Source organism: Trachemys scripta, chromosome 1 (assembly GCF_013100865.1).
Source record: "Trachemys scripta elegans isolate TJP31775 chromosome 1, CAS_Tse_1.0, whole genome shotgun sequence".
Taxonomy (NCBI): Eukaryota; Metazoa; Chordata; order Testudines; family Emydidae; genus Trachemys; species Trachemys scripta.
Genome location: NC_048298.1, coordinates 142,667,000 through 142,691,915, shown reverse-complemented (window position 1 = coordinate 142,691,915; position 24,916 = coordinate 142,667,000). Strand labels below are relative to the sequence as shown.

Here is a 24,916-nt window from a genome sequence, read left to right as displayed (position 1 = left end):
TCTATCAAATTAAATTAATGGAGATATCCCATCTCTTAGAACTGGAAGGGACCTTGAAAGGTCATCGAGTCCAGCCCCCTGCCTTCACTAGCAGGACCAAGTACTGATTTTGCCCCAGATCCCTAAGTGGCCCCCTCAAGGATTGAACTCACAACGCTGGGTTTAGCAGGCCAATGCTCAAACCACTGACCTATCCCTCCCCCCCATAAATCAATCGGGGATTGATTTATCGCGTGCAGTGTAGACGTGATAAATTGATCCCCGATCACTCTCCCGTCAACTGCTGAACTCCAGCAGTGCGAGAGGAGGAAGCAAAGTCGATGGGGGAGCCGTGGCCGTCGATCCAGCGCTGCGAGGACGTAAAGTAAGTAATTTTAATTCAATCTAAGATACGTCGACTTCAGCTACGCTATGCTCGTAGCTGAAGTTGTGTATCTTAGATAGACCCCCCCCCAAGAATAGACCAGGCCTAATACAGTGCTGTCTCTTAGATACGCTTAAGTTGACTGCGTGAAGATTATCTGCTGCTGCTGCTCAGAACACTGAAAAGTTACAGCAGAGTGAAAGATGAGCAGAGTCTGATGAGTTTTCATTGCTACTGTTAAAAAAACCTCTGGGTAACTGTGAAACTGACAAGAATCTGGTCACTTGCACTCTGATGCTTCAAGGGAAAGCTGTAAGTAGAATCAGAGACAGGAACTGAAGGAAGAAACTGAGGCTTAGAAGGAGAAGGATAGAGCAGCAGTGCTCCTACCCACCCCTGCTTGCAACAGCTAGGAGGATCTGGGGAGAACAGGAAGGGATAAAGCCAGAGAGAACAATCCTTCTTCTGTGCAGCAACCAGAAGGGGTTGGAGAAAGGGCTGATCTTCAAATTTACCAGACACCTACAATCTAGAGGTTCACATGAACGAGAGACCCGAGCAAAGCCAAGAAATCCCAACCCCACTTCTTAGCAGCTGGGGAAAGGGGTTGGATCTTCACTTTACTCCTGAGGGTTCCCCCACTTTTCATACTCGTCTTCTGCTGATAGGTGTAGTCCTCTGGAAATTATGTGTTGATAAGTGTGAGTGGGCTGGCGAGGGAGAGGAGACGACATAGATGAGGTAAGTTAGCACAGAGACACTGTTGAGATAGACAAATTTTGGAAGAAGAATACGGAGACAGAATACAACATAAAGAAAGCATGTGGAGGCAGAGAGATAGAGAAGAAAAAACAACAACAGACACTAAGGACAGTACAGGAAAAGATACCCCATTATTCTATGATAGGAATGCAGAGAAGAAAGTGAGGCAAAAAGGAGAAAAAAAATCCACACCATGTGAAGAGCTTTATTTTGTGGTGATGACCATTTTGTTAGGCACTCTGTCATCATTGCATTCAGTACTGTGGCATCTAAGGAGTCAGAGCGATTTTGAACTTACCACAATATTATTTTTGCATTGATGTCTTTCCTGTATGGAAAAGGTGATCTAGCTTCAAGTTGGGGTTTTTCAACTTGAGTTTTGTGGGAGTCCAGTTGGTCTGCCTCACAGTAGTCATTCCAGGCTGGCAGAGAATCAATATCCACAAATTGGGAAGGAGCACCCAAGGGATCCATGGAATGGAAACAGCAAGTCTTCTTTCCACTATCTCTTCAGCACTCCAAATCTCACTGGAGTCTTTCTGGTGCTTCAGAGGAGAAAAAAATAGGGTCACAGACCTGGATTTTCACTGAGAATAATTCTGGAAGAGTTACACTTTTCATAATGGAAAGCTGAAGAACAATTAAAGCATTTGCAGGTAGCAATGTAGTTAAGATTCACAGGCTATTTCATTCCCAACCTATCCTCTGTATGGTTTCATTTTTTGATCTCAAAATGTTTGTGCTTGGTCTCAGTACAAAGGTGAATTGTTTTGGAAAGTCTGAATTACGATAATTAATCTGTTTTTGAATTATCCAATAGTGAAAAAAAACCTTCATTTTCCTCACTATAAAATGTTCCAATTGGTTTGTGAACTTCACTCTTATAAAATGCTGAATCTATAAACTCCACATTTTGCAGATTCAGCCTAAGAAAGAAAATTCAAATTTGAAGAAAAATGACTCAATGTTTTAAGTAAAAAAGGTACAAAATTACACACTTATGTATACATAACAGGATAGACTTTCCTTTTCTGACTACCTTAATACTTAAAACATCCAATCCTGCATCCTCCACTGCAAATAAAGCTCCTCTTAGGATCAGGCCCTTAGTGCTTTAGTAACATTTAAACACTTTAAAAACGAAACAGTCAAATTTGCTTGCTCTCTATTTTGCAAAAATCAATAGTGCCTAGTGGACTGTCAGTCACTAATACAAATTGAGGTCTATTTCTCCCATGCCCCCTCCAAAGGCTTGGGAAGTTTAGAACTTAAGCTACTCTTCAGTTAATTTTTAACTTTGGGTTAATTTAACTGGCAACAACTTTGAAAATCTCCGATTTCCCATGTAGTCAAAAAGATGATGCATTTTCCCAGTCCTGCTCTGAATCAGCCTGGACATTCTGTAAAGCCACAAAAATTGATAGCGTGACTTGCAGTTTATCAATGCTCCTGGATTCATCACTGACACTAATTTCAAATGATGCTTTTCATCATCTCTGACTGAGTAAGCGAATCTGCCTCATCCTGGCAAATTATGATCTTGCCTCCATTATGCACATCTTTTTCAACTCCTGTCTGGACTACAGTAATGCAATATACCTGGACACAAACCCCTCAGTTAACTCCAAATAGTACAGAAAACTACAGCACATCTCCTCAAGAACCTGCACTATTGCAAACACAAGCAGAATACGAAGATCAAGGTCTTGTTCCTTACCTTCAAGTAAATTAGTCGGGGAGGAATTCTCCACGACTGTGCATGCGCAAAATTTATGTTCCTCACAGATTTCTTTGCTTCCCTGCAGAAAAATGACTTTCTGATGGGGAAGCAAAGGGAAGCCACAAGAGTGGTCATGTGACCCACCCCAAGCAGTATGTTTCAGGTGCCCAGGGCAGCCATCAGACAGATAAATCACTGTGGGGTGGGGAAGACCCGGCTGATGGCTCCTACCCTGTACTGGACTCAGATGCTAGTCCCGGGTGGGCTGAGGAGAATGGGACTTCCTCTTCTCCTGCATGGCAGCCAGGGCCATGTCAGACCCACTCCAACATTTCTCCCTCAGCTGCAGGAAGCTCTACAAACTCCTCCTCACCCTGCTTCCTGCGCTCATCACTTCTCAGCTGCAGAGGGAGGGATCACTGTACAGGGAGTTGCTCTCCCATCCGCCCAACCCCTGTGCATCCAGACCCGCTCATACCAAACCCTCCCGCTGAGCCTCACCCCCCCGATGAGCCCCACTCCCACTACATCTGGAACACTCTGACAAGCCACCTGCACTTGGAGCTCCCCCCACTGAGCCCCAACCAGCTGCACCTGGACCCCCACCCCACTGACCCCCACTCCTCCAGCATTTGGTCCCACTCACTGAGCTTCCCACACCCAGAAACCCCTGCCAAGCTCTATTGCTCACACACCCCAGAACCCCCCCGCCGCTCCCCCCTGCTGAGTCCCAATCATCTTCACCAGGACCACCCTGCAAAGTGCCACTACTGTTACACCCAGAACCCCTCAACAAGCCCCTGTGCATCAAGATCCCCCCTGCACCCAGAGCCCCCACAGAGCTGCCCACACCCCCAATGCCCCAAACAGAACCCTCTCAACCCACACCTGGATCCCCCCATACCAAGCCCCTCCACACTTGGATTCTGTCTTGCTGAGCCTGCCTGCCCACACCTGGTGCACCTGGCATGGACAGGCAGGGTCCTGGGGTATTTCTGGGGCAGACCTGGTCCTTGCACTGTGTCAGGGTTGGGTGCAGCTTCACCACTGAATCCGCGTCCCGTGGGGAGGGGAGCTACACAGTGATCTCCCATCTCTGTGCAGCCAGTGGCCTGTGCTCCCCAATGCCATGCTGGAGCCTCCACATTTATTTGACAAATAAAATTTGCAGGATTTTAAAACATAGTAAGCAGAATTTTTAATTTTTGGTGCAGGATGCCCTCAGGAGTAAGTATTTAAAGACCTGAGCCCAGCATACTTAAAGCTATGGGATGAAGGCCACGTTTCATAACTCTGCTCCTCAGACACAATGGAACTCTACACAATAAGGGTAAAGCTGACTGTGTAGAAGACAGTTTCTAGTTCCAGACTGTGGAATGAACTAACACAGGAACTAAGGCTCACCCCAAAACATCACCTTCTTCGGCTCCAAGTACACGGTGCACTTCTTTGACCTTGTCTTCTCTAACAGCATGTGCACTAAAATAAAAATCTTAAAGCAAAGCCAAACCAAAACACCAGAGCAACTAGCACCACAGCAGCTACTTGCATATTGAAACTGAGAGACTGAAACAGGAACCAGTGAGAAAAAAATGTTCAAAACCCCATGAGAAAATAAATAGTACTATACTACGTAGCAGTCTGCCATTGAATTAAGACACACCTGGGATGAAACCTCAAATGCACTGAAGCCCTCAGATACTTGTATCGGTTTCTGACTGAGATCCAAAGTTTGTTCTTTTTGCACAAGTATACATACTTGTTGTGTTACTGAAGCATGTGGTACATTCCACACGAGCAGAAAGATTAGTAAAAACGAGAAGGGTTGCAGAAAAAAGGCAACAGAAACACTTACTGGGAAGAGGGGCATATCTGAAAGGAAAGATTGAGAGTTGAAAATATATAGTTGGCAAAACAATAAACATTGGGGTGGCGGGTGTGATAACAGTGTGACCGATACAAAGCAAGGTGACACGTGAGGTATAAATAGGAATACTATGGTCATTTCTCTCTTAGGAGAGGCTTGCAAGTGAAGTCAGTGATGTAAAAGGTCTCCCGGCCTGAGAGCCCATAGCTGTGTTTCTGCCGGTGCAGCATCACACCTGTGCCTCTGGGGGCATAGAACACAACAACACGCGATGCTTTACACAACGGAACAGCGACCCAGGACCGGAGAACACGGGCTGTGCCCCAGACAAGGGCCCCAGGCCCAGTCCCCCGGCCGGGATCCTGCCCCCCAGGGCCTCGCCAGGCGCAGAGCGCGGGAGCTGTGGCAGTTCCTAGACAAACGCCCGAAGTTTTTCTTAGCGGCCAAAAGCGACAGAGACAGAGACACCCCCCTCCCCCCCCGCGCGCCGGCCGGGACACGCGCCCCGCAACCCAACCGACTCGGAGAGACAGTTACAGGCCGCGCGGCTGCAGCGGGAGCAGGGGGCGACCGGCCCCGCCCGGGCCCCTCAACACAGAACATACACAGCGACCCCACCCTGCCTAGCAACGCCCGCCCGGGGAGCTCCTCCTTAGCAACAGCCCCCAGCGCCACCCCGTGCCCAACCGCTCGCTCGCGCCCGCCCTCCCCGCGGTCCACCCCTCACTCACGGGCCGGCCCCGCTCCCCCCATCTGGCGAGAGGGTCCCAGTGGTAGGAGTCGACTCAGCAACATCACCCCGGAAGTGGGCACTGAACCTGACCCACCCCCTTCCGCTTCCGGATCAAAGCCGACCAATCCCGCACTGAACAGCCAGGATGAGATAAGATCCTACGTCACTTCCGCCTGACTCTGTACAGCTTCCCCAGCCCGGCCACTTCTTCTTGTGCGGAACGAGAAGCGCTGTGCGCGCGCGAGTGACCCGCGGAGCCACGTGGGGGCGGTGAGCGCGGGGCCGGTGCGTGGCGGGGATTGGGTGTTACAGCGAGCGCGGCACGGCAGCGCCTCGCCCGCCCCGTCCCCAGCGGGGTCGGTGGCCCCTGCCCGGCGCGCGCTGTCGGGTCTCGGTACCAGCGGAGCTGGAACTAGGGCGCTGCGCACGCCGGGCTGGAAGTGGTTCCCGGCATGTGCCGGGTTTACAGTTTGGCTCAGTAGCGCTCAGCTCCCCCCCACTGTGCAAATTGTTCCGGCGCCCCTGCTCCTTGCTGCCCCGGCGCCGGGCCCTGCCGCGACCCGCCATAGCAGCGGCTTAGGAGCGACCCCTCAGCCTAGGGGCGCGGCTTTGGCACCGTGGCGGGTCCGAGTGGCTGCTGTTGATTCCTCTGGGAGGAAAAAGTAATCCGAAGCCACCACTACTTACTGGGAAGGAGAAATCAGGACAGTAGCGATGGTGGAGGGGGAAAGGGAACACAAAGTACATGTGACTGTGCAATGCGATAAGGCGGAGGGGAAAAACGAAGGTAGTGTGGGGCTGTGTGTATAGAGGCATCAGGGAGGAGAGAGCTCAAGTGAGGCCTCATCTAGAATATTGCGTTCGATTCTAGGTTAGGTGAATATGGAAAGATTAAAAACAAAATATCTATAGCAATGACAAAGAAGGAGCATGGTAATTCCCTGTAAATACTTGTAGGGTGGAAGGTATAATTTAGGGTGGTCCAAAGTGGCAATAATTAAGAGTAATGGGAGTAATTGTGCAAAGAAAAATGTAGACTGAATAATGGAAAAACTTAGTGCAGTCTGGCACACTGGGGGGTAGTCTCCCAAGGGAAGTGTTGAGAACTCCCTCGCTTTTAATGTTTGTCCGCTCCAGTTTAAATAATACTAGAAAAAATTCTGTAGAGGAAAAGTGGACTTGATATCATCCAGCCCTAATTTCACTTTATACATGAAATTCTTCTCAGTAATTGCTGTCTTCTCTTTATGTCCAGGTCAGCTCCCACCTGGGTCTGGAAATTGCACCATGGGTCTCACCAAGCAATATCTGCGCTACACAGCTAGTGCATTGTTTGGAGTGATTGCTAGCCAGAAAGGCAACATCGTCTATGTGACCCTGCGGGGCGAAAAGGGCCGCTATGTGGCAGTGCCAGCTTGTGAGCATGTCTTCATCTGGGACACCCGGAAAGGCGAGAAGGTGATGAGGTGTTTTCCCCCACTGTGAACCAGAATGGGATGACACTGCTGTGTTGTACAGCAGTGAGACTAGAAAAGTGTAGCCGCATGAGTTATCTTTGCTGGGAGCTCCCCAGGCAAAGAGATCAAATAAACTTAGAAATGGTGGCTTCTAATATGCCAGAAGTGCTCAAAGTGCAGCCAGTGGCCATCAGCTCCTTTAGAGTTCTGTAGTCTTGGCTGGGGGGCACACTCACTGGCATTGAGATGCTATGATGGTGGGGTCATAAGAAGTGCCAGACATAGACTACAGTGGAGAGGAAATTCCAGGTTTCCAGTGTGCAGTGTAGCCAGGCAACTCAGATCAAGTCTGGAAGTTATAGTGACCATGGGCTGCATTTCAAATAAGATGAGTGCATCTGCAGTCTCCTTGCTTTTATGCAAGCTACCTGCTGACATAACCTTTAGATTATTGCTATGTCTACACTATGCGGTCGATTTAGTGGGTCTAGTGAAGACCTACCAAATCAACAGCAGATCACTCTCCAGTCGACCCCTGTACTCTACCCCCAACAAGAAGAGTAAGGTAAGTCGACAGGAGACTTTCTCCCGTCAACCGCCCCGGGGTGTAGACCCAGCAGTAACTCAACCTAAGGTACGCAGTGTAGCATGGGCCGACTTACCGCGGTAGTGTAGACATAGCCTAAGTTTGTTTGCTTCTGACACAAGTACATGATACACGTACCCTATGTGGGGACCTTTCATACGCAAAACTTAACTGATCCTGATTCTTTCCTTTGATCTTAAATGATTTATTCCGGTGGAAAGGAATATATGTGTCAGTCTCACTGAGCCATTCTTCCTTGTTAATCCTAGAGTTGAGTATGAGATTTGAAGTTCCACTGTTGACAATGCAGAGCAGTACAAAAGGACATGAAGAGTACTGCTTCAAATGATATATTAGACCCAGAGCTACACTAACACAGTGCTTTAGGGGTCTTTTGGAATTCTGAACTCATGTACACCCTGTGGAAAAAAATACTTCTGTTGTATGCCTCAGAGGAGCTAGAATGGAAAGGAATTGTCCTGTGAAGAAATTTGGGGTGCCTCTTTTACTAGCGAGCAAGAGGAATCACTTTCTAGCTCTTAGACTTCTGGGTTCTAGTTCTCGTTGCACCCTGATTTGCTGTTTGGCCTGGTGACATCATGTCCCCCCTCCATGCCTCAGTTTCCCCCTTTTTAAAACTGGGATAATGGTACTCCTTCATTTCAGTAGCAGATTGTGAGGAATGAGTTTCTAAAGTACTAGGGGTCCTCAGATGGAAGGCCTGATAGACAAACAAAGGATTCTCTTCCTTCTGTTCCCTGTGGGTGCATCTAGCTCTAACACGTCACAAACACCTTGTCTTCTGAAAATTACAGGTTCTCATCCTTCAGGGTCTCAAGCAGGAGGTCACTTCTCTCTGCCCATCCCCAGATGGGTTGCACTTGGCTGTTGGATATGAGGATGGATCAATCCGTGTCTTCAGCCTCCTAAGTGGTGAAGGGAATGTCACTTTCAATGGACATAAGGCTGCAGTTATGACTCTACAGTATGATCAGCTGGGAGGCAGACTGGTGTCTGGTTCAAAGGTGAGAGCTGGTAGGAGAAGCCAAGTCTGGAGTTCAGTTCTTTCATAATCAGGGAGGACTAGCTTCTCTGTGGAGATAACTGTGGCTATGTCTACAAGTCAAGTGGCCTGGCTGGGAAGGGGTGGATGGTGCACTGGAATAGCTGGAGGAGTGTTAGTGAGAGGATCTGGGTCAGATTCACAGCTGAGTTGCATCACAGATCTTTATGGAAGGGCTGAAGACTGCTATAGGAAGGGGTGCTGTAGATCAGGACTAAAGTGCATTAGCGGACCTATGCATGGGGGAGTATAGGGCTGGAATGGTGGGGGTACTACAGGCCGGGCATGAAGTACATCAGCAGAACTGTTCATAGAGAGCCAAGGACTGGAATAGCAGGGGGGCTGCAGGGCAGGCCTGAGGGGCACTGGCAGAGCTGTGTGTGGAGCCCAAGACTAGAATAGCAGGGGGGCTGCAGACAGGGACTGAAGTACCCGGGCAGAACTATTGAAGACGGGGTTTGCTAGGTCTGAAACAGCAGGGGGTGCTTCAGGCCAATACTAAGGTGCACTTGTAGAGCTGCATATGTGTGTGCGGGGAGAACAACTCCTGGCTTTATGAGCCCTTCAGTGCATACTAAAACTCAAATTTAGGGGAAAGCAGACTCTGCCTGTCTAATGTAGTGTATTGGTTCTCATGGCAGAAGATTCTGCTGATGTCCATCCTTTGTGATATCTCTTTCCTTTCAGGACACAGACGTCATTGTGTGGGATGTCATCAACGAGAGTGGGTTGTACCGGCTGAGGGGGCACAAGGATGCTGTCACGCAGGCGCTCTTCTTGAGAGAGAAGAACCTCCTGGTTACCAGGTACACTGTCTGCTGAGCTTGCTGAATTGAGGGTTCAAGGCTTTACTCGTCTATCGCGTCATGTCAAAACCTATGGACTTAATACAAAGAAATGAACTTAGATTTCATAAATGGTGCTCTTTTCGCAGAATGAACGTATTCTTAATAAGCTTTTTTAAAAAAGCCTTATCATAACACACTAACCTTAACTGTGAGCCAGAGACTTTTTAAAATACATTTGTTATCTTGATATCTAAATGTTTTTAAAGAATTCCGTTAAGTGGGGAATATCAGCTAATGTGACATTGTCAACTTAAAAATAATTATTCTCTGAATAGTTTTTAAATCTACTGTTAAATATGGTACCTGAGATTACTATAACAGAGGATACATCTATACTGCGTCCCATCGTGGCTGGACAGATGTGCTAGCTCTGCTTGAGCTAGCATGCTAAAAAGAGCAATGTAGTGAGTTGGCGGCTTGGGCTAGTCACCTGAGTACATACCCAGGGGGTCTGGGTGGCTTTGTGCTCCCAGCTGCAGTGTATGTGTACCATGAGATTAGCAGTATGTTTACAGAATGCATTTGACAGTACTTTGTGTAAAGTCACTTTTGCTTTTTCCCCTGTATAGTCAATTGGATTCCCTTTTGCTTGTGAATCTTTCACACAGTAATAGGACAGAAAAATAATTTTTAAAAACAGGGAAGTGATTATAGAACCATGGAAATTGATAGGGAGACATGGGCACATGTAGTACCTGAACTGACTTTTAACCCCTCTTAACATTCACTAGCTTTAAAGATGACTGTGTTGCTTGGCAGGAGAATTTTTTGATTCTTTTAAGAATGTTTTATTTACTAGATTTATGTATCAGTTCAATAGAAAAAGTGTATCACATCAGTGTAGGGTAAAATTATGCTGGTATCTTTTATTTTTCAGATTATTGATGAAAGAATAGTGTTTATTTGGGGAGTCCGGTGGCAGCTTAAAGACTAACAGATTTACTTGGGCATAAGCTTTCATGGGTAAAAAACCCACTTCTTCAGATGTACAGCTACCCCTTTGATACTTGTTTATTTGGTGTTAGAGTTAAAACTGTGTTGTGAGGAAATATGCACTTGTTTGGTAGTTTATAAAATGGCTTTATTTTCACAATTTTCTTAATATTACTTTCTTTAGTATTGGTAAATGAAGATAGTTCTTAATTTTAAAATAAATAGATGGAGGGGTTGCTATATATTTCTATGGAGATGCTTGGGCCAGATATGCCCTATTCCTCATAACAAAGAGGAATATCAGCCTTGAACATAGTTATGACTCCTTATTTAAGGCTGATTTTTGTTTTTCCACCAGAGATTTGACCTCTTTGTTATGAAAACTACAGCATATTCTTACCCGGTCATTCAGCGTTTACTGAGTACAGCATTTTCTTAACCATTTACATGTACACTTAACTCATTTAATAGCTTGTGTTGAAACTAATTTCAAAACAAGTCCTTTAAGAAATTTAGTGCTTGGAGTCCGACATTTTTCCTCCTGTCGTTGCTCTGAAAGATTCTGTGATTGCATTTGGGCGTCAGGGCTTGAACGGCTCCCTATAACGCTGCATCCGTGGCCCTACTGCATACTGAGGCAGGAACATACGGGTGTCGTTAAAGTGCAGACACATTGGGACACAAGGGAGTGGGCTCCCTGCATCCTCTCTCTGCACAATGCTGGTCTCTAACAGCACTCTTCTTCTCCATCCAGCTTGTGCACATCCCCTCACGTATGGCCATTTCCCCAGTCTTCTTGGCTCCCTATATTGGTGTTTTCTGGTATTGGAGGAGCTCTGTGGGGGGAGAGGGAGAAGAAAGTGGAGATGTGGGGGCAGGGAGAAGCAAGGTCCCAATGTCTTTGCTTATGTATCAGCTCCCCTGCTAGTGCTGACTCAGTGTGCAGTGGAGCTTAAGGTATGTCTACATTGATGACTGTGTACCCAGGCTTCTTGTCAGGCTTGTACGTGTGTTGCTGCCTCTTCCTGGCCTCCAAGTTACCAAGTCATCATTACAGCTGTTACTTACAGGTATACTTACCCATGCTACAATCACACTGCTTGCAGTGTAGAGGTGCCCTGAGGCTGCCGTGCCAAGGGAGAGCCTTTAATGTGCTGGTGTTTTGACAAAAAAACCCTGTTGATATTAGTGGAAACAAAATTGGGCATGGAATTAGACAAAGTAATTGCTAATAGCTTTTTACTTTATTACAACTAGGGCTTTTGAGTAATTGCAGTTAACTCAGGCGATTAACTCAAAAAAATTAATCGCGATTAATCGCACTGTTAAGCAATAGAATACCAACTGAAATTACAACGCAGAATACAAAGAATACAGTGCTTACTTCATTTTTGAAACACTTTTGTGTTTCTTACTCTCTTCAAAGCGCACAGTTTTGGCTGAACTCTGGGGACCTTGCCTCATATCTGGGTGATGTCATTTGTTTTTTTCAGTGGTAAAGACACCTTTGTGAAGTGGTGGGACTTGGATACGCAGCACTGCTTCAAAACGCTGGTTGGACACCGTACTGAGGTAAATAAAATTAAAGCTGGAGAGAGGGAGATAGTTCAGTACAAGTATCACAGCACACGGGCTGCAAGGTAGCTTCCATTGTTACATCCACACTGCTCAGGATTGGATTTTTTTTAGGTTGTAAACACAGCCCCTATGAAATATTTGTGGTTGGCTGTTGTGAAGAGGGGACAGGTGAGAAGCCTTGTCTGTTGAAGAGGCTTGTACCACTCTAGCTGGAAGTGATATTTCCAAACTAGATGTCCTTGTGCAGTATCCTACATAGCAGGGACTTGGGCTCTCTGTTCTCATTTTCCCTTTTAAATTAAAAAAAAAAAAAAAAAAAGAAATTCAGTGCAAGAATCCTGTTACATACAACATTAATGAGGAGATTGAAATCCACCGACATGATGAATTCCTTGGCCAAAGCCCTAGTAGCAGTGTTAACTTTGTCCTTTGTATATCGGCATCTTAGGGCAGGAACATTGCAGGCAATTGTTTGTTGTACTGTCTTCAGGAGCTACTGTCTTTCAGCTAAAAGATTAACTGCAAAAAGGAAAAATCTGTTTTTTTTTTTTTTTTTTTTTAAATAGGTATATAAAGAGACCGTATTTTCCCCCATCAGTCTCCCCCCCCCAACACCCTCTCCAAGCAAACAAAACCCCAAGCAAACCAAAACACAAAACAAACAAAATCCCCCAGACCCCTTCAAGGGGATAACACTAAATCTCTATCCTGGAGGGATGTTGTATGGCTAAATTCATTAATGTTGTTGGGGCGTGCTGATACTGTGGAGGTGGGAGACCATATACCTAGACATAAAAGATGCTTCTTGGTGTTTTCTCCTTGGCAGGTGTGGGGACTAGCCTTTGTGTCACAAGAGAAGCGTCTCATCACTGGCGCTGCAGACAGTGAGCTCAGGGTGTGGAACATCACCTACATCCAGGAGGTAAGAACTGAATGCATCATCTCGGTTGCTTTGCTCTGGAGTGGATTGAACTGGAACACAGCAGGACTGAGTGGCTTTCTGAGATGTGGTCAGTATCCATCCAGGACACTCTCAATGTGAAGCAAATGTTGTTTGATGGCTTTAACTGTATGTTTCTACTGGCTCCCAGCTCTGTTGTAGTTCTGTGCAAACTGCCTTTGTACGTGTGTGGGAGCTGTCCTAAGAATGGGGCACTTCTTACTACAGGATCAGGCAGAGTGAGAAGCTGGAGGAAATTCTTATCTGGGGACATGCATGGTGGCTGCAGACCACTCCTTCTCTTTGTTTAAATTGGAGTTAGCCAAAAGAGCATGAAATGACTGGTGGCCACCCTCCTCTTCACTGTATGGGTGTGGCTTGTGGAGAGGACAGGTTTTGACATCCAGTGCTTCACTATGGTCTCAGGAGAAGACCACTTGGATTGGGGTGGTGCAACGTGTGCTGGAACTGATGGTCTGCAGCTAGGGTGACCAGAGACCAAGCGTAAAAATCGGGACAGAGGGTGGGGGGTAATAGGAGCCTGTATAAGAAAAAGCCCCAAATATCGGGACTGTCCCTGTAAAATCGGGACATCGGTCACCCTATCTGCAGCTGGCTTCATTTCCTGCCAAGTACATGCAGCCCTCGGTGTCCCAGTCAGCTGCTGATGGGGACCTCGGCTGGGCAATATTTGGGAACCCTGTTTTAGGCTGCATTGTGAAAGCTCTTCTGTAATGGGCTGGTTCCATTTGATTACCATCTTAGGGCTTCATTTCATAGAGCATCTTTCATCCTGATTGTTCTCCTGAGTAGTTCAGAATGAAAGCTGTGACAGTGTTAAATGGCTGGAGGGGATCGAGGTATAGGTGGGAGGGAAGCCAGGGTGTGCTAAGTGTATTTTTTTTCTTTGTCTGCCACAAGCAGGCAACAGACCCTAATGAGCCAGAATCCAAGAAAAGCAAAGAGTCTCTAGCTAAAGCAGAAAAGACTTCTGAAGTGGATGAGATCTCAGACCTGGATGAGACGCCGGAGGAGGTAACCTTTTTCCCCACTCTGGCTAAGTGGTGCAGGTTCACAGGGTGTTTGTTGTGCTGTCAGTGAGGGTAGATACACAGCTCAAATAACTAAATGGGGGTTTGGGGACAGACCTGGTTATCTTGCTGACACTTGCCTCGCTCTGTTGGCTTTGTGCCCTGGGGATGATCTTTAGCGCTTCTAGAGAAGACACCCCGACCCATAAGCAAGGAATCACACCAGTGTGTTCTACCTTCCTCAGGAACAATCTCTCACACTTCCCCAAACACCCACAAAATAGCAGCAGCAGCCTGTGCCTGTATTTGCTGGTAACTTGTGCCAAAGAAATCCCAATGTAAGCATATTGGCAGGTCTCTAGAAAGACTTGGCGGTGCTAGCAGAGCTCTTTCCTTGTAGGAAAGAGACTACAATAAAATGGTCACTTTCCACCTGCCTCTGTTCAGTGCTGAAACTGATTCACCTAGGACTTATTAACAGTACCCTATGTCATAACCAGGGATCCTAGTTTTCTCTGATTTTAAAAAACCCACAAAAATCCCCATTTCCCCACAATTAAAATGGAATGCTGAACTTTAGTTTCCCTAGCCACGATATATATAGGTATCAGTTTAACACAGTGTTTTATTGATATACAATAGAACCCTGTTTATCCAAGCCTCCGGTATCTGGCTCTCTGTATTAACTGAACTATCAGCCGTCTGGGGCTGACTGCGGTGGGGCTCCCGTGGTCAGTGCTGTGTGGCTGAGTGCCCAAGCCCCACCTTAAAATAAGGGATAGAAAGCCAATCTTTGCCGATCCTCCTGATTATCCCAATTTTTGATTATCTGGTTCCAGTCCCAATTAGATCAGATACATCGGGTTCCACTTTAAATTTAAAGCACATTCAAAAATCAACTACAAGAGGGGGAGGTTGCAGGCATTGAATAAGTGGCACTAGTACTTTCAGTAACATTTAGTTAATAGTTAATACATGTTTTTATTTTTTCACAAAATATAAAAACTAAAGGTTCTCTGTAAAAACACAAATTTCACATTTTTCTGAGATAAATGGATTTTGAAGAACCCTGGTCATGAGAGTCTCAGAGAGTGGTGCTGCCATGTTTAGAATCAGCTCCTATTGTGGGAAGCCTCTTCCACTTAGGTCAATCAGCACCTGACAACCTTTCACTAAATTCCTCCTCTCTGGATCACTCACTCACCTGTTGGCACTTCCAGAATCCTTTGAAGATTTCAGCTTCACTCATTCAGTTATAGCTAGACACGCAGCCTTAACAACTGTTCCTTCCTTCCTTCCTCCAGGAAGTTTCTCTGTCTCTATTTTTAAGCAGGTAATTAAATGCTCTCTCTCCCCCACCTTTCTCATCTCTCTCCTGCAACAGGAACTAAAAGCTGGTGCCTTACTTTTATAGAAGTTCAGATAAATTCCCTTCCAGTTAGTGACATGCATGTTTCAGTCCATGAAAGAATGTTGGTTCTCAGATACAATGCAAGAAACATAAGTTAAATTTGTGCCTGACACAAATGTTTGTTTGCTGTTAGTTCCCACCTCTTCCTTGTCTCTTTTGAATGCTAGTCAGATGTTGTAGACTCTGCCCTTTCATTGTTGTATCTAAAGACTTGCTTGACCTTTCAGACTACAATTGTTTTGCCTTTCTGTATCCTTGTAGCGCCTCCTGAGGTGCAACAAAGCTGGCTCCATCATGCGGGAAGGAAGAGACCGAGTAGTTACTCTCGCCACTGACCGGACAGGCAGGATCCTAGCCTGCCATGTAAGTAATATGCTTTGGGGCCTTTTGCTAATGGACTACAGAGGAGGTTCTGTTGTGTGTCTCAGGGACTCTCCACTGCAGCAGCAGCTTCTTAGGCAACTTGCTGCTAGTATTAACTCTGTGAATTTGTCTCCAGGGAACAGACTCTGTTCTGGAAGTATTTTGTGTCCTTACTGAGGATGAAATTTGCAAGAAAAAGGAAAAGAAAATGAGAAAAGCAAAGAAAAAAGCCAAGTAAGCTCTGTTTTTGTAAGTTGATGATGTCCACGTGCTGAGAATTGACAAAAGGCCCATCCAGGGAGAGGGTGCAATGAATGAATCATGAACCATTTGCAGTTAGTCTGCTGTTAACATGTTTGTCTGTTCCTGGCTTGTTGGTGCTGGTGTGAGCCACGTTGTTCTCTGCTCCCAGTAATTGTGAGAAAATCACCTTCCATCTGATTCTCTTGCAAGAAGTGAATGGGATGAGGGGATGGACAGAACGCTTCTGGTAAAGCCCCACTTGTACATCACCATCTATGACTCAGGAGAGTTGCACAAAGTAAATACACTTCCCAGTGCGAAAGCTGGTGGTGCTAGGCTGAATAACCAGTGTCGCTTTGACATCTACAGATTGTGAGCCTTGAGGTGGTATGTGCCAGGTTCAGATTGGGGCAAATTGTCTTTTAGTGGACAGCCTTTTATTATAAGTCTATTTTCTGCTTCGTTCATACATCCCCTAGTGTCTAACAGGTGCCTCACAATAGCCCTGGGAGATAGGTGAATGTTAGCTCGCTTCATGGGAAATCTGAGGCACATGGAGGATACATCTGTTTATATTTTGGTAGTGCCTAAGGGCCAGAATTAGGAATCAGGACCCTGGAACAAAGCAATGATCCCTGCCCCTGAGAGCTGTCAGCCTGTTGGCTTGTCTACGCTTGAATGTTAATTTGGATTAAGGTAGGGTATGAATTTAAAGCACAGAAGCCATTCTTGAATAACTCCATGCGTGGACAAGCCCTAAGTACATGGGTGGGGAGGGATGCAATTAAGTTGGTGTCTTGAACAAATTTCAACAGTGATATCTACTTCCTGCCTCCTTAAATTGCTCTGGTGGTTTCAGTATGATAGAGTATTCTCTTGCACTTCCTGTCCTAAACCTGTGGCTTGTTGCTGTGCTCCGATAAACAATTTCACCTTACTGGAGTAGGTGGATTCTCCTCACTGAATAGTTCTCATAGCAGGGTGTGGTTTGATAGCCATCTTAATAAGATGGTCTAGGATCATTATTCTCTAACTTTGCAACAAGAGTCCTGGGATCTCTTAAGTTCTTCAGGACTGCCAGCAGCGTTGTTGGCCATCAAGGTCTGCACTGAAGAGCATTGCACCTCCACTAGAACGGCACCTGTGTCAGTGCTGGATAAGGGTCCAGCTAGTTTAATTCGTAGAGGAGTTGCAGTTAGTTTGTTAATTTTTTGGGGCTGGGGGGTGAATGTGTCTGTACATTTCTGTCCCATGTTAGCCTATGACTGGACTGGCAGTGCCTGGTAACCTGATTCCCAATGGTTGTCTGACTTTTCTAGACCGAAGTCTGAGGAGGAGGAAGAGGAGCCTGAAGGAAGCGTTGAGATGAGTCTGCAAGAAGAGATTCAGCGAGTCACTAGCATCAAAGCTTCTGCTAAAATCAAGTGAGTGCAAAACCCTGTTCTGGGGTCATTGCTGCAGCTCAAGCACCCATTGAGGGGGCCATGACTTGGGGAGAGTTTGTATTTTACAAAGGTGGCTCATCTGAAAAGATGAGAAGCTGAGACTCCATAGAACTTAGAGCTGTGGAAAGGCCTGCAGGATCCCAGTTAGTCCACCTCCACCCCCAGATCCCTACAGTGTCTTCACAGCCCTTCCATCAAGATTGTTCCCTGCAAGGGATTCTCTAGGGCAGTGGTTCTTAAACTTTTGTACTGGTGACCCCTTTAACATAGCAAGCTTCTGAGTGCGATTTCTTCCCCCTCTCCCACCCCCACCCCCCAAATTAAAAACACTTTTAAATATATTTAACACCATTATAAATGCTGGAGGCAAAGCGGTGTTTGGGGTGGAGGCTGACAGCTCGCGACCCCCCATGTAATAACTTCTTGACCTCCTGAGGGGTCCCAACCCCCAGTTTGAGAACCCCTGCTCGAGGGGCTTGCCTCATCTAGTTTTAAATGACTGGTCTGATGGGGCTTCTACTGCTGTCTTTGTTAGACTATTCCACTGCTGACTGCCTCCCCTATCAAGAAGTTGTTCTTGGTGTTTTCCTTTAGTTTATATCATCTTGTTTCTTCTAGTTATGACCCTGACTTCTCTTTGTCCATTTAAACAGGTCGTTTGACTTGATTCTGTCTCCGAAAGGAGAGCTGAAGGCCACCTTACTGCTCCAGAACAACACCATCGAGTCATACATCCTGATCCCATCAGCACAGGTCCCCCAAGTTGTCCGTGCATCCAAGATAACCATTGGAGGTCACCGCAGTGATGTCAGGACACTGGCTTTTAGCTCTGACAACATTGCTGTCCTCTCAGCTGCTGCTGAATCTGTTAAGATCTGGAACAGGTGTGTGTTCTGATTCTGTAAATTCTTCTTCGTCTGCCAAGAGTCCTTCTCCCAAAGATTGGGGCTGTTCAGGTTAGAGGGGAGAATGGGAAATGGAGAGGGAAATGATCCCAAGGAATACAAAGTGATGAATGGAATAGAGAAGGTGGATGAGGCACTCTATTTACTCTTTCTCATTATACAAGGACAAGGGGATGCTTCTTTCGTGAAACTGAAAGGCAAAAAATTAAAAATGCACTACTCGCCATGGGAACTCATTACCACTAGATATCATTGAGGCTAAGAGTTTAATGGGGTATATAAAAGGACAGCTCTCTGGATATTGAGGATATCCACAGTCTTGGAATCAAAGAATTGTAGGGCTAGAAGTCACCTCAAGAGGTCATCAAATCCAGCTCCTTGCATTGAGTCAGGACCAAGTAAACCTAGACCATCCCTGACAAGTGTTTGTCCAGCCTGTTCCTGAAAACCTCCAGTGATGAGGATTCCACAATCTCCCTTGCAAGCTTATTCCAGAACCTGCTGACCTTTATCATTAGAAAGTTGTTGTTGTTTTTTAATATTTAACCTAAATCTCCCTTTCCTCATAGGTCAGGTCTAAACCTTTTATCGTTTTCATTGCTATCCTCTGGACTCTTTCCAATTTATCCATATCTTTCCTGAAGTGTGATGCCCAGAACTAGACAGAGCACTCCAGCTGAGGCCTCACCAGTGTCGATTAGAGGGGACAGTTAGCTCCCATGTCTTATGTAAGACACTCCTGTTAATACAGCCCAGAATGGTATTAGTCTTTTTCGCATCTGCATCACATTGTTGGCTCATATTTAATTTGTGAACCACTATAACCCTCAGATCCTTTTCAACTGTACTACCACCTAGCCAGTTATTCCCCATTTTGATTTTTCCTTACTACGTGTAGTATTTTGTACTTTATTGAATTTCATCTTGATTTCAGACCAATTCTTTAATTTGTTAATGTTTTGAATTCTAATCCTGTCCTCCAAAGTGCTTGCAAACCCTCCCAGTTTAGTGTCATCTGCAAATTTTATAGGTGTTCACTCCACTCCATTATCCAAGTCATTAATGAAAATATTGAATAGGAGTGACCCTTGTGGGACTCCACTATATACTCTCTCAGTCTGAAAGCCAACTATTGGTAACTACTTTGAGTACGGTTTTTCTGTTTTTTTCTTAGTGTATGCACAACAAGCCTCATGTGGCACATGACCAGGATCCATCACCGAATTTGGTCTGTTGGTTGGATCATTAGCTTCCCTGGCCCAATCAGTTTTGCACCCACCTTATACTAATTTCATCTAGACCACATGTCACTAGTCTGCTTGTGAGAATGTCATGTGGGACTGTATCAAAGACATTACTAAAATCCAGTTTTGTCATGTGTACAGCTTTCCCCTATCCACTAGGCCAGTAACCCTGTCAGGGAAGGAAATTAGGGTGGTTTGGAATGATTTATTCTTGATAAATCCATGCTGGCTATTCTCTATAACCCTATTATTCTGTAAGTGCTTACAAATTCTCATCTCTGTCCTTCAACAGGAACTAAAAGCTGGTGCCTTACTTTTATAAAAGTTCAGATAAATTCCCTTCCAGTTAGTGACATGCATGTTTCAGTCCATGAAAGAATGTTGGTTCTCAGATACAATTGTTTAATAATTCGTTCTAATATCTTTCCAGGTATCAAACTTAGGCTGATTGGTCTATAATTCTCTGGATCCCCTTTTAAATATAAGTACTATATTGGCCCTTCTCCAGTACTCTGGGACCTCATCCTTCCATCCTCCATGAGTTCTCAGAGATAACTGCTAACAGTTCTGAGATTGCTTCAGCTAGTTCCATAAGTATCCTACGTTAAATTTTATCAGGCACTGTTGACTTGAATACATCTTACTTCTCTAAAACAGCATACTGGGTTAGATGGACCATTGGTCTAACCCATAAGGCCATTCTTATGTTCTAAATATTTTTAACGTATTCTTTTCCTATTTTGGTTTGCGTTCCTTTCCTCTTGTTAATATTTATTGTGTTGAGAATCTGGTCCCCATTAATCTTTATAGTGAAGTGTGAAGCAAAACAGGCATTAAACACCTCAGTCTTTTTAATGCCATCAGTTATTAGTTCTCCTGCCCTGCTAAGTAGGGGACCTAAACTTTCTTTCCTCTTTCTCTTGTTCCTAACATATTTAAGGAACCTCCTCTTATTGTCTTTTATGTCCCTTGCTAGGTGTAACTCATTTTGTTCCTTAGACTTTCTGATTTTGTCCCTATGTGCTTGTGCTTGTACTACTCCTTGTCAATTCATCCATATTTCCACATTTTGTAGGATTCCTTTTTGATATTTAGGTCATTGATGGAGCCATATTGGCCTCTTACTATTCTTCCTGTCTATCCTTTGCATTGGGAGAGTTTGCAGTTGTGCCTTTAATATTGTTTCCTTGAGAAACTGCTAGCTCTCCCGAACTCTGTTATCATTTAGATTTTCTTCCCATTGCATCTTACCTACCTGTTCTCTGAGGCTGTTCCAGTCCACTTTGTCCTTATTCTGCTTCCCTCACTTATTCCTTGCCTTGGAATGATATAATCTATTATTTCATGATCACTTTCACTGAAACTGGCTTCCATCTTCAGATTCGCAACCAATTCCTCCCTGTTGGTCAGAATCAAGTCTAAAATGGCTGTCCTTCTGGTTACTACTTCCATTTTCTGAAACAAAAAGTTGTCCCCTATACGTTCCATGTAGTGTTTGGAAATTTTGTGTTTTGTCCTATTACTTCTCCAACAGATGTCTGGGTAGTTAAAGTCCCCCATTACTACCAGATCTTGTGTTTTGGATATTTCTGTTTGTTCTAGAAATACCCCATCCACTTCTTCCAGATTTGATGGTCTAAAGTAGAGCCCTTTATGTCACCCTTATTTTTTCCCCCCCTTTATCTCTACCCAGAGACTTTGCCTCTCACCTCCTTCTGGACCTTAGAACATGTATGTATGTATATATATTCTTGATGTATAATTAACATCCTCTTCCCTTTTTTCCCCCCATCTGTCCTTCCTGAACAAGCTGTACTCTTCTATGCCAATATTACAGTGATAAGATTTATCCCAGAATTAAGTCATAATTTAGCTAATGTATTAATACTTCCAGTTCTTCCTGTTTATTCCCCATAGTCCTTGCATTTGTGTAAGGACATCTAAGATGTTGAGCAGATTCCCCCACTGATTTCCCTCTTGTTGCTCCTATGACTCTTGTAATTTTTCATGTCTCCCCGCACAACATCTAACCCTCTTAAGGTTGCCCTTCTTTATGCTCACCTGTGGGCTGTTATCATCTGCCCCCTTTGAACCTAGTTTAAAGGCTTCCTTACTAGGTTGGTGAATCAGCATGCGGAGATACTCCCCCCTTCTTGGGTCAGGTGGACCCCATCTCTTCCCAGCAGTCCTTCTCCCCGGAACAGCATCCAATGGCAAAGGAAGCCGAAGCCCTCCCCTCAACACAATCTGCATAGCCATGCATTCATCTCCAGACTGTGCATGTCCAGGCCTGGGTCTTTACCCTCTACTGGAAGGAAGGACAAGAACAACACCTGGCACCCCATCTCCTTCACCCTTGCTCCCAAAGCCCTGTAATCACAGTTGATCTGCTCAGTATCATTAGGGCCCAGATGGATGAGCAGCATGGGGTAGTGGTCAGAGGGACGGATGAACCTCAGCAGTCCTTCTGTTGCATTTCGGATGTGGACTCAGTCTCCTTCCTGCAGAGTAGTCAGTTCTCTTTCCTCCTCTGGTGTACTGTAGTTATCTGAGGTTGACTAGCATCCTCCATCCTGGATGTTTCCGTGTGCATCCTGTCGATTGAAGTCCTTGCCACTCCTGCAGCTCTTTTACCAGCTTCCTGAGGGATTCCACCAACAGACACTTCTCATACCAGGTGGTTCTCCCTGCCTGGATTTCTTTGGTGGGGATATTCAGGCTGCATTCCCAGCAAGTCAAGACCAGAACCTATGTGGAAGTCTCCAGGGTCAGGATGCCTGTCTCGTGGAGTGTTCCAAGAGGTGCAGGCACAGGAAGAGCTAGCAGTGGTGTTGCTGACGTGCCGTTTTCCTCCCATTGTGGGCTCTTTCTTGTAGAGTACCTGCCAGTTGTGGGGTGAAAAAAATCACACATGCTGATTATTTTTCCATGTGGGATTCTAATCCTGTGTTTTCTGACATAAACCAACCACTAACAGCGTGGGCCTAGGGAGAAACTTCATCCATGGACATAGCTTTGGGTTTTCCTGTACCTTCTCTGAAGCATCTGATGCCAGCCACTGTTGGAGATAGGATGTTGGACTGGTTGGGTCACTGTTCTAACCCACGATGCTATCGCAGAGCTCCGTCACCGTCACTGACTCCTCAAGCGCTACTCCCCCGGGACATTGCTATCCTCTGAGAACTCCTCCTGCCCTGCTCCCTCCTCCTCTCTGAGCCAGCTGTTTTCAGTTATTTTGTGAGGGAGAGGTAGCAGCCTCCCTGTTCTCTCCCTCTCTGATGTAGGGAGCAGGTTTGGGGATCCCGTAGATTTTCTGTTAGGATCTAGCATCTTAGAGGTTCTTGGGTGGGCAATTAACCTTCCTGTGGGCTAAAGCACTGAGGCTTTGATTCTAGGTGGCGCTTGTCCTACCCCAGCCAATGCAATTTCTCACAAGCCTGCTGGGCTTAGCATTTGCCCTGCCAAGCTCATAATACCCCACAGTGTGATAGTCCTAGCTGGCTGAAGTACCCCGTTGCTGCCATGGGCTGTTCTCCGTCCCTCTTGACAAGAATGAGCCGGGGGCTGACTGTGTGCTCAGTTGGCTTTCAGGGAAACCTTTTCAGTGCAGTTCTGGGGTAGCAGCATTTGAGCTGGAGGGCCAGGCTCTGAGATGGATTTGTCCCCCTGGATGGTGCTGTAATCTCTGGCCTCCTGTACAGTGCATGAGAGAGAGGCCAGTTGCTGTGAAAGGCCTTTTAGCAACACAGCTCATTTAAAGGGGCAAGGTCTATACTCAATGATGGAATCGCGCATGCTGCTTGTGCCCACAGGTCGACCCTGCAGTGTATCCGGACTATGGCGTGCGAGTATGCGCTCTGCTCACTCTTTGTCCCGGGAGATCGGCAGGTCATCATAGGAACTAAGGTAACTAGTGGTTTTCAAACTGTGGGTCACGACCCAGTACTGGGTCACGGGATGTAAGGCACTGGGTTGTGGTGGCTCTGATTTGCACCACTGACCAGGCCATTAAAAGACCTGGTCAGTGATTCTGCCCAGCTAAGGCAGGCTAGTCCCTACCTGTTCTGACACCGCACTGCGCCCTGGAAGCAGGCAGCAGTAGGTCCAGCTCCTATGTGGGGGGGCCACGGGGCTTTGTGCGCTGCCCCCGCCCCGAGCACCAGCTCTGCACTCCTATTGGCTGGTTCCCGGAAGGAAGCTTGCCCTATCACCCCCGTGGCACCGTTGACCGGGAGCTGCCTGAGGTAAGACCACACCCCAACCCTGCGTCCCAGTCCCCTGCCCCAGCCCTGAGCCCCTCCCAAACCCGGAGCCCCTTCCTGCACCCCAAACCCCTCCCTGACCCCTCCCTCACTCCAACCCCCCTCCCCACACCTGAGCCCCCTCCCGCACCCCAAACCCCTCATCCCCGCAGCCCACACCCCCACAACTCAACCCTCTGCCCCAGTCCTGAGCCCCTCCCACACCCCTCATCCCCAGCTTTGTTGGGCGCTGGGCATCAACAATTTTCTTCAACTTGGTCACCAGAAAAAAAGTTTGAAAACTGCTGGGCTAGGGAACCTTCCTAAAAACTTCCACCATTGCTAGTACTGGTTCAGCTCCACTTGTGTTAGCAACACTGGCAGCCTTAATGAAAATGGGCAGTCCCTGGTGATCACCACTGCTCTGGGGCCCTCTTCAGAGCATGTCTGATTGGCTTAGTGCTGAAAGTGCCTGTGGCAGCTGGTGCCCTTTCTACCCTAGGTGTAGCTCGTGTGGGTTGAGCTGGCTGGTGTTAGCAATGGTGGGATGTTTTTGAAAATGTGATTGGCTGTGTCTAGTGGCCATCGAATGCTTTGAGGGCCAGAGACGGGTGCAGCAGGTCAGGAGTGAGGTTATCAGTGGAGCTGCATGTAGAGATTCCAGGCCAGGGGCAGCTGGGGATGCTGCAGGCCAGCAATGTGTCCTCTGTGCTGAGTCCATGGACAGAGCTGGTGCCTTCCTCCTGGCTGCCAGTAGGATTCTGCCTTGGCACCAAGATGCTCCTCTCACACTTCATTTTGTTCTGAGAACTGCCATGTTCCCCCTCCCAGTTATGTCTCTTTAACTTAGCTGGGCTCCGCTGCTGCTGGCTGTCTTGTTCCCTACTGGGATCCCTGCTCCTTTATCACAAATCCTTCTGTCTCTGGGACTCTGTGCTTCAAGTTATCACACCCTGTTTGCGGCTCAGGCCTGCAGCCTGGGCTTTGGAGCTGTTCACTGCATCTCAAGCTGTCTTGGCATGTACTGGAGACAGAATAAAGTTGCTAACTTTCTCTCTGTCAATTTGTCTTCCCAGACAGGGAAGCTGCAGCTGTATGATTTGGCCTCTGGGAGTCTGCTAGAGACACTTGCAGCGCACGATGGGGCCCTGTGGTCCATCTCCCTTTCACCAGACCAGGTAA

The 24,916-nt window shown here is 46.5% G+C and overlaps 2 protein-coding genes across 6 annotated transcripts in view; one reads left to right on the top strand and one right to left on the bottom strand.

Annotated features, from left to right (window-relative positions):
• Nucleotides 1-5,545, bottom strand: part of GDAP2 (ganglioside induced differentiation associated protein 2) — a 43,190-nt gene extending 37,645 nt beyond the window's left edge. The window contains exons 1-3 of one of the 3 annotated variants that reach the window (XM_034788078.1): nt 5,445-5,532; nt 4,251-4,718; nt 1,425-1,671 (exon numbers count right to left, since the gene is read on the bottom strand). In XM_034788078.1, the coding sequence (XP_034643969.1) occupies nt 1,425-1,600 (176 nt within the window). In that variant the 5' untranslated portion in view covers nt 1,601-1,671; nt 4,251-4,718; nt 5,445-5,532. Of the gene's footprint in view, nt 1-1,424; nt 1,672-4,250; nt 4,719-5,444 lie in introns of all 3 variants that reach the window. The other 2 variants (XM_034788071.1, XM_034788072.1) reach the window with 2 other exon arrangements.
• A 50-nt stretch (nt 5,546-5,595) lies between these two features.
• Nucleotides 5,596-24,916, top strand: part of WDR3 (WD repeat domain 3) — a 33,340-nt gene continuing 14,019 nt past the window's right edge. The window contains exons 1-13 of one of the 3 annotated variants that reach the window (XM_034788065.1): nt 5,596-5,716; nt 6,702-6,904; nt 8,305-8,514; nt 9,240-9,358; nt 11,827-11,905; nt 12,738-12,833; nt 13,776-13,886; nt 15,555-15,656; nt 15,793-15,890; nt 17,219-17,323; nt 17,998-18,228; nt 23,306-23,399; nt 24,811-24,912. In XM_034788065.1, coding sequence (XP_034643956.1) covers nt 6,734-6,904; nt 8,305-8,514; nt 9,240-9,358; nt 11,827-11,905; nt 12,738-12,833; nt 13,776-13,886; nt 15,555-15,656; nt 15,793-15,890; nt 17,219-17,323; nt 17,998-18,228; nt 23,306-23,399; nt 24,811-24,912 — 1,518 coding nt within the window. In that variant the 5' untranslated portion in view covers nt 5,596-5,716; nt 6,702-6,733. Of the gene's footprint in view, nt 5,732-6,701; nt 6,905-8,304; nt 8,515-9,239; nt 9,359-11,826; nt 11,906-12,737; nt 12,834-13,772; nt 13,887-15,554; nt 15,657-15,792; nt 15,891-17,218; nt 17,324-17,997; nt 18,229-23,305; nt 23,400-24,810; nt 24,913-24,916 lie in introns of all 3 variants that reach the window. The other 2 variants (XM_034788045.1, XM_034788055.1) reach the window with 2 other exon arrangements.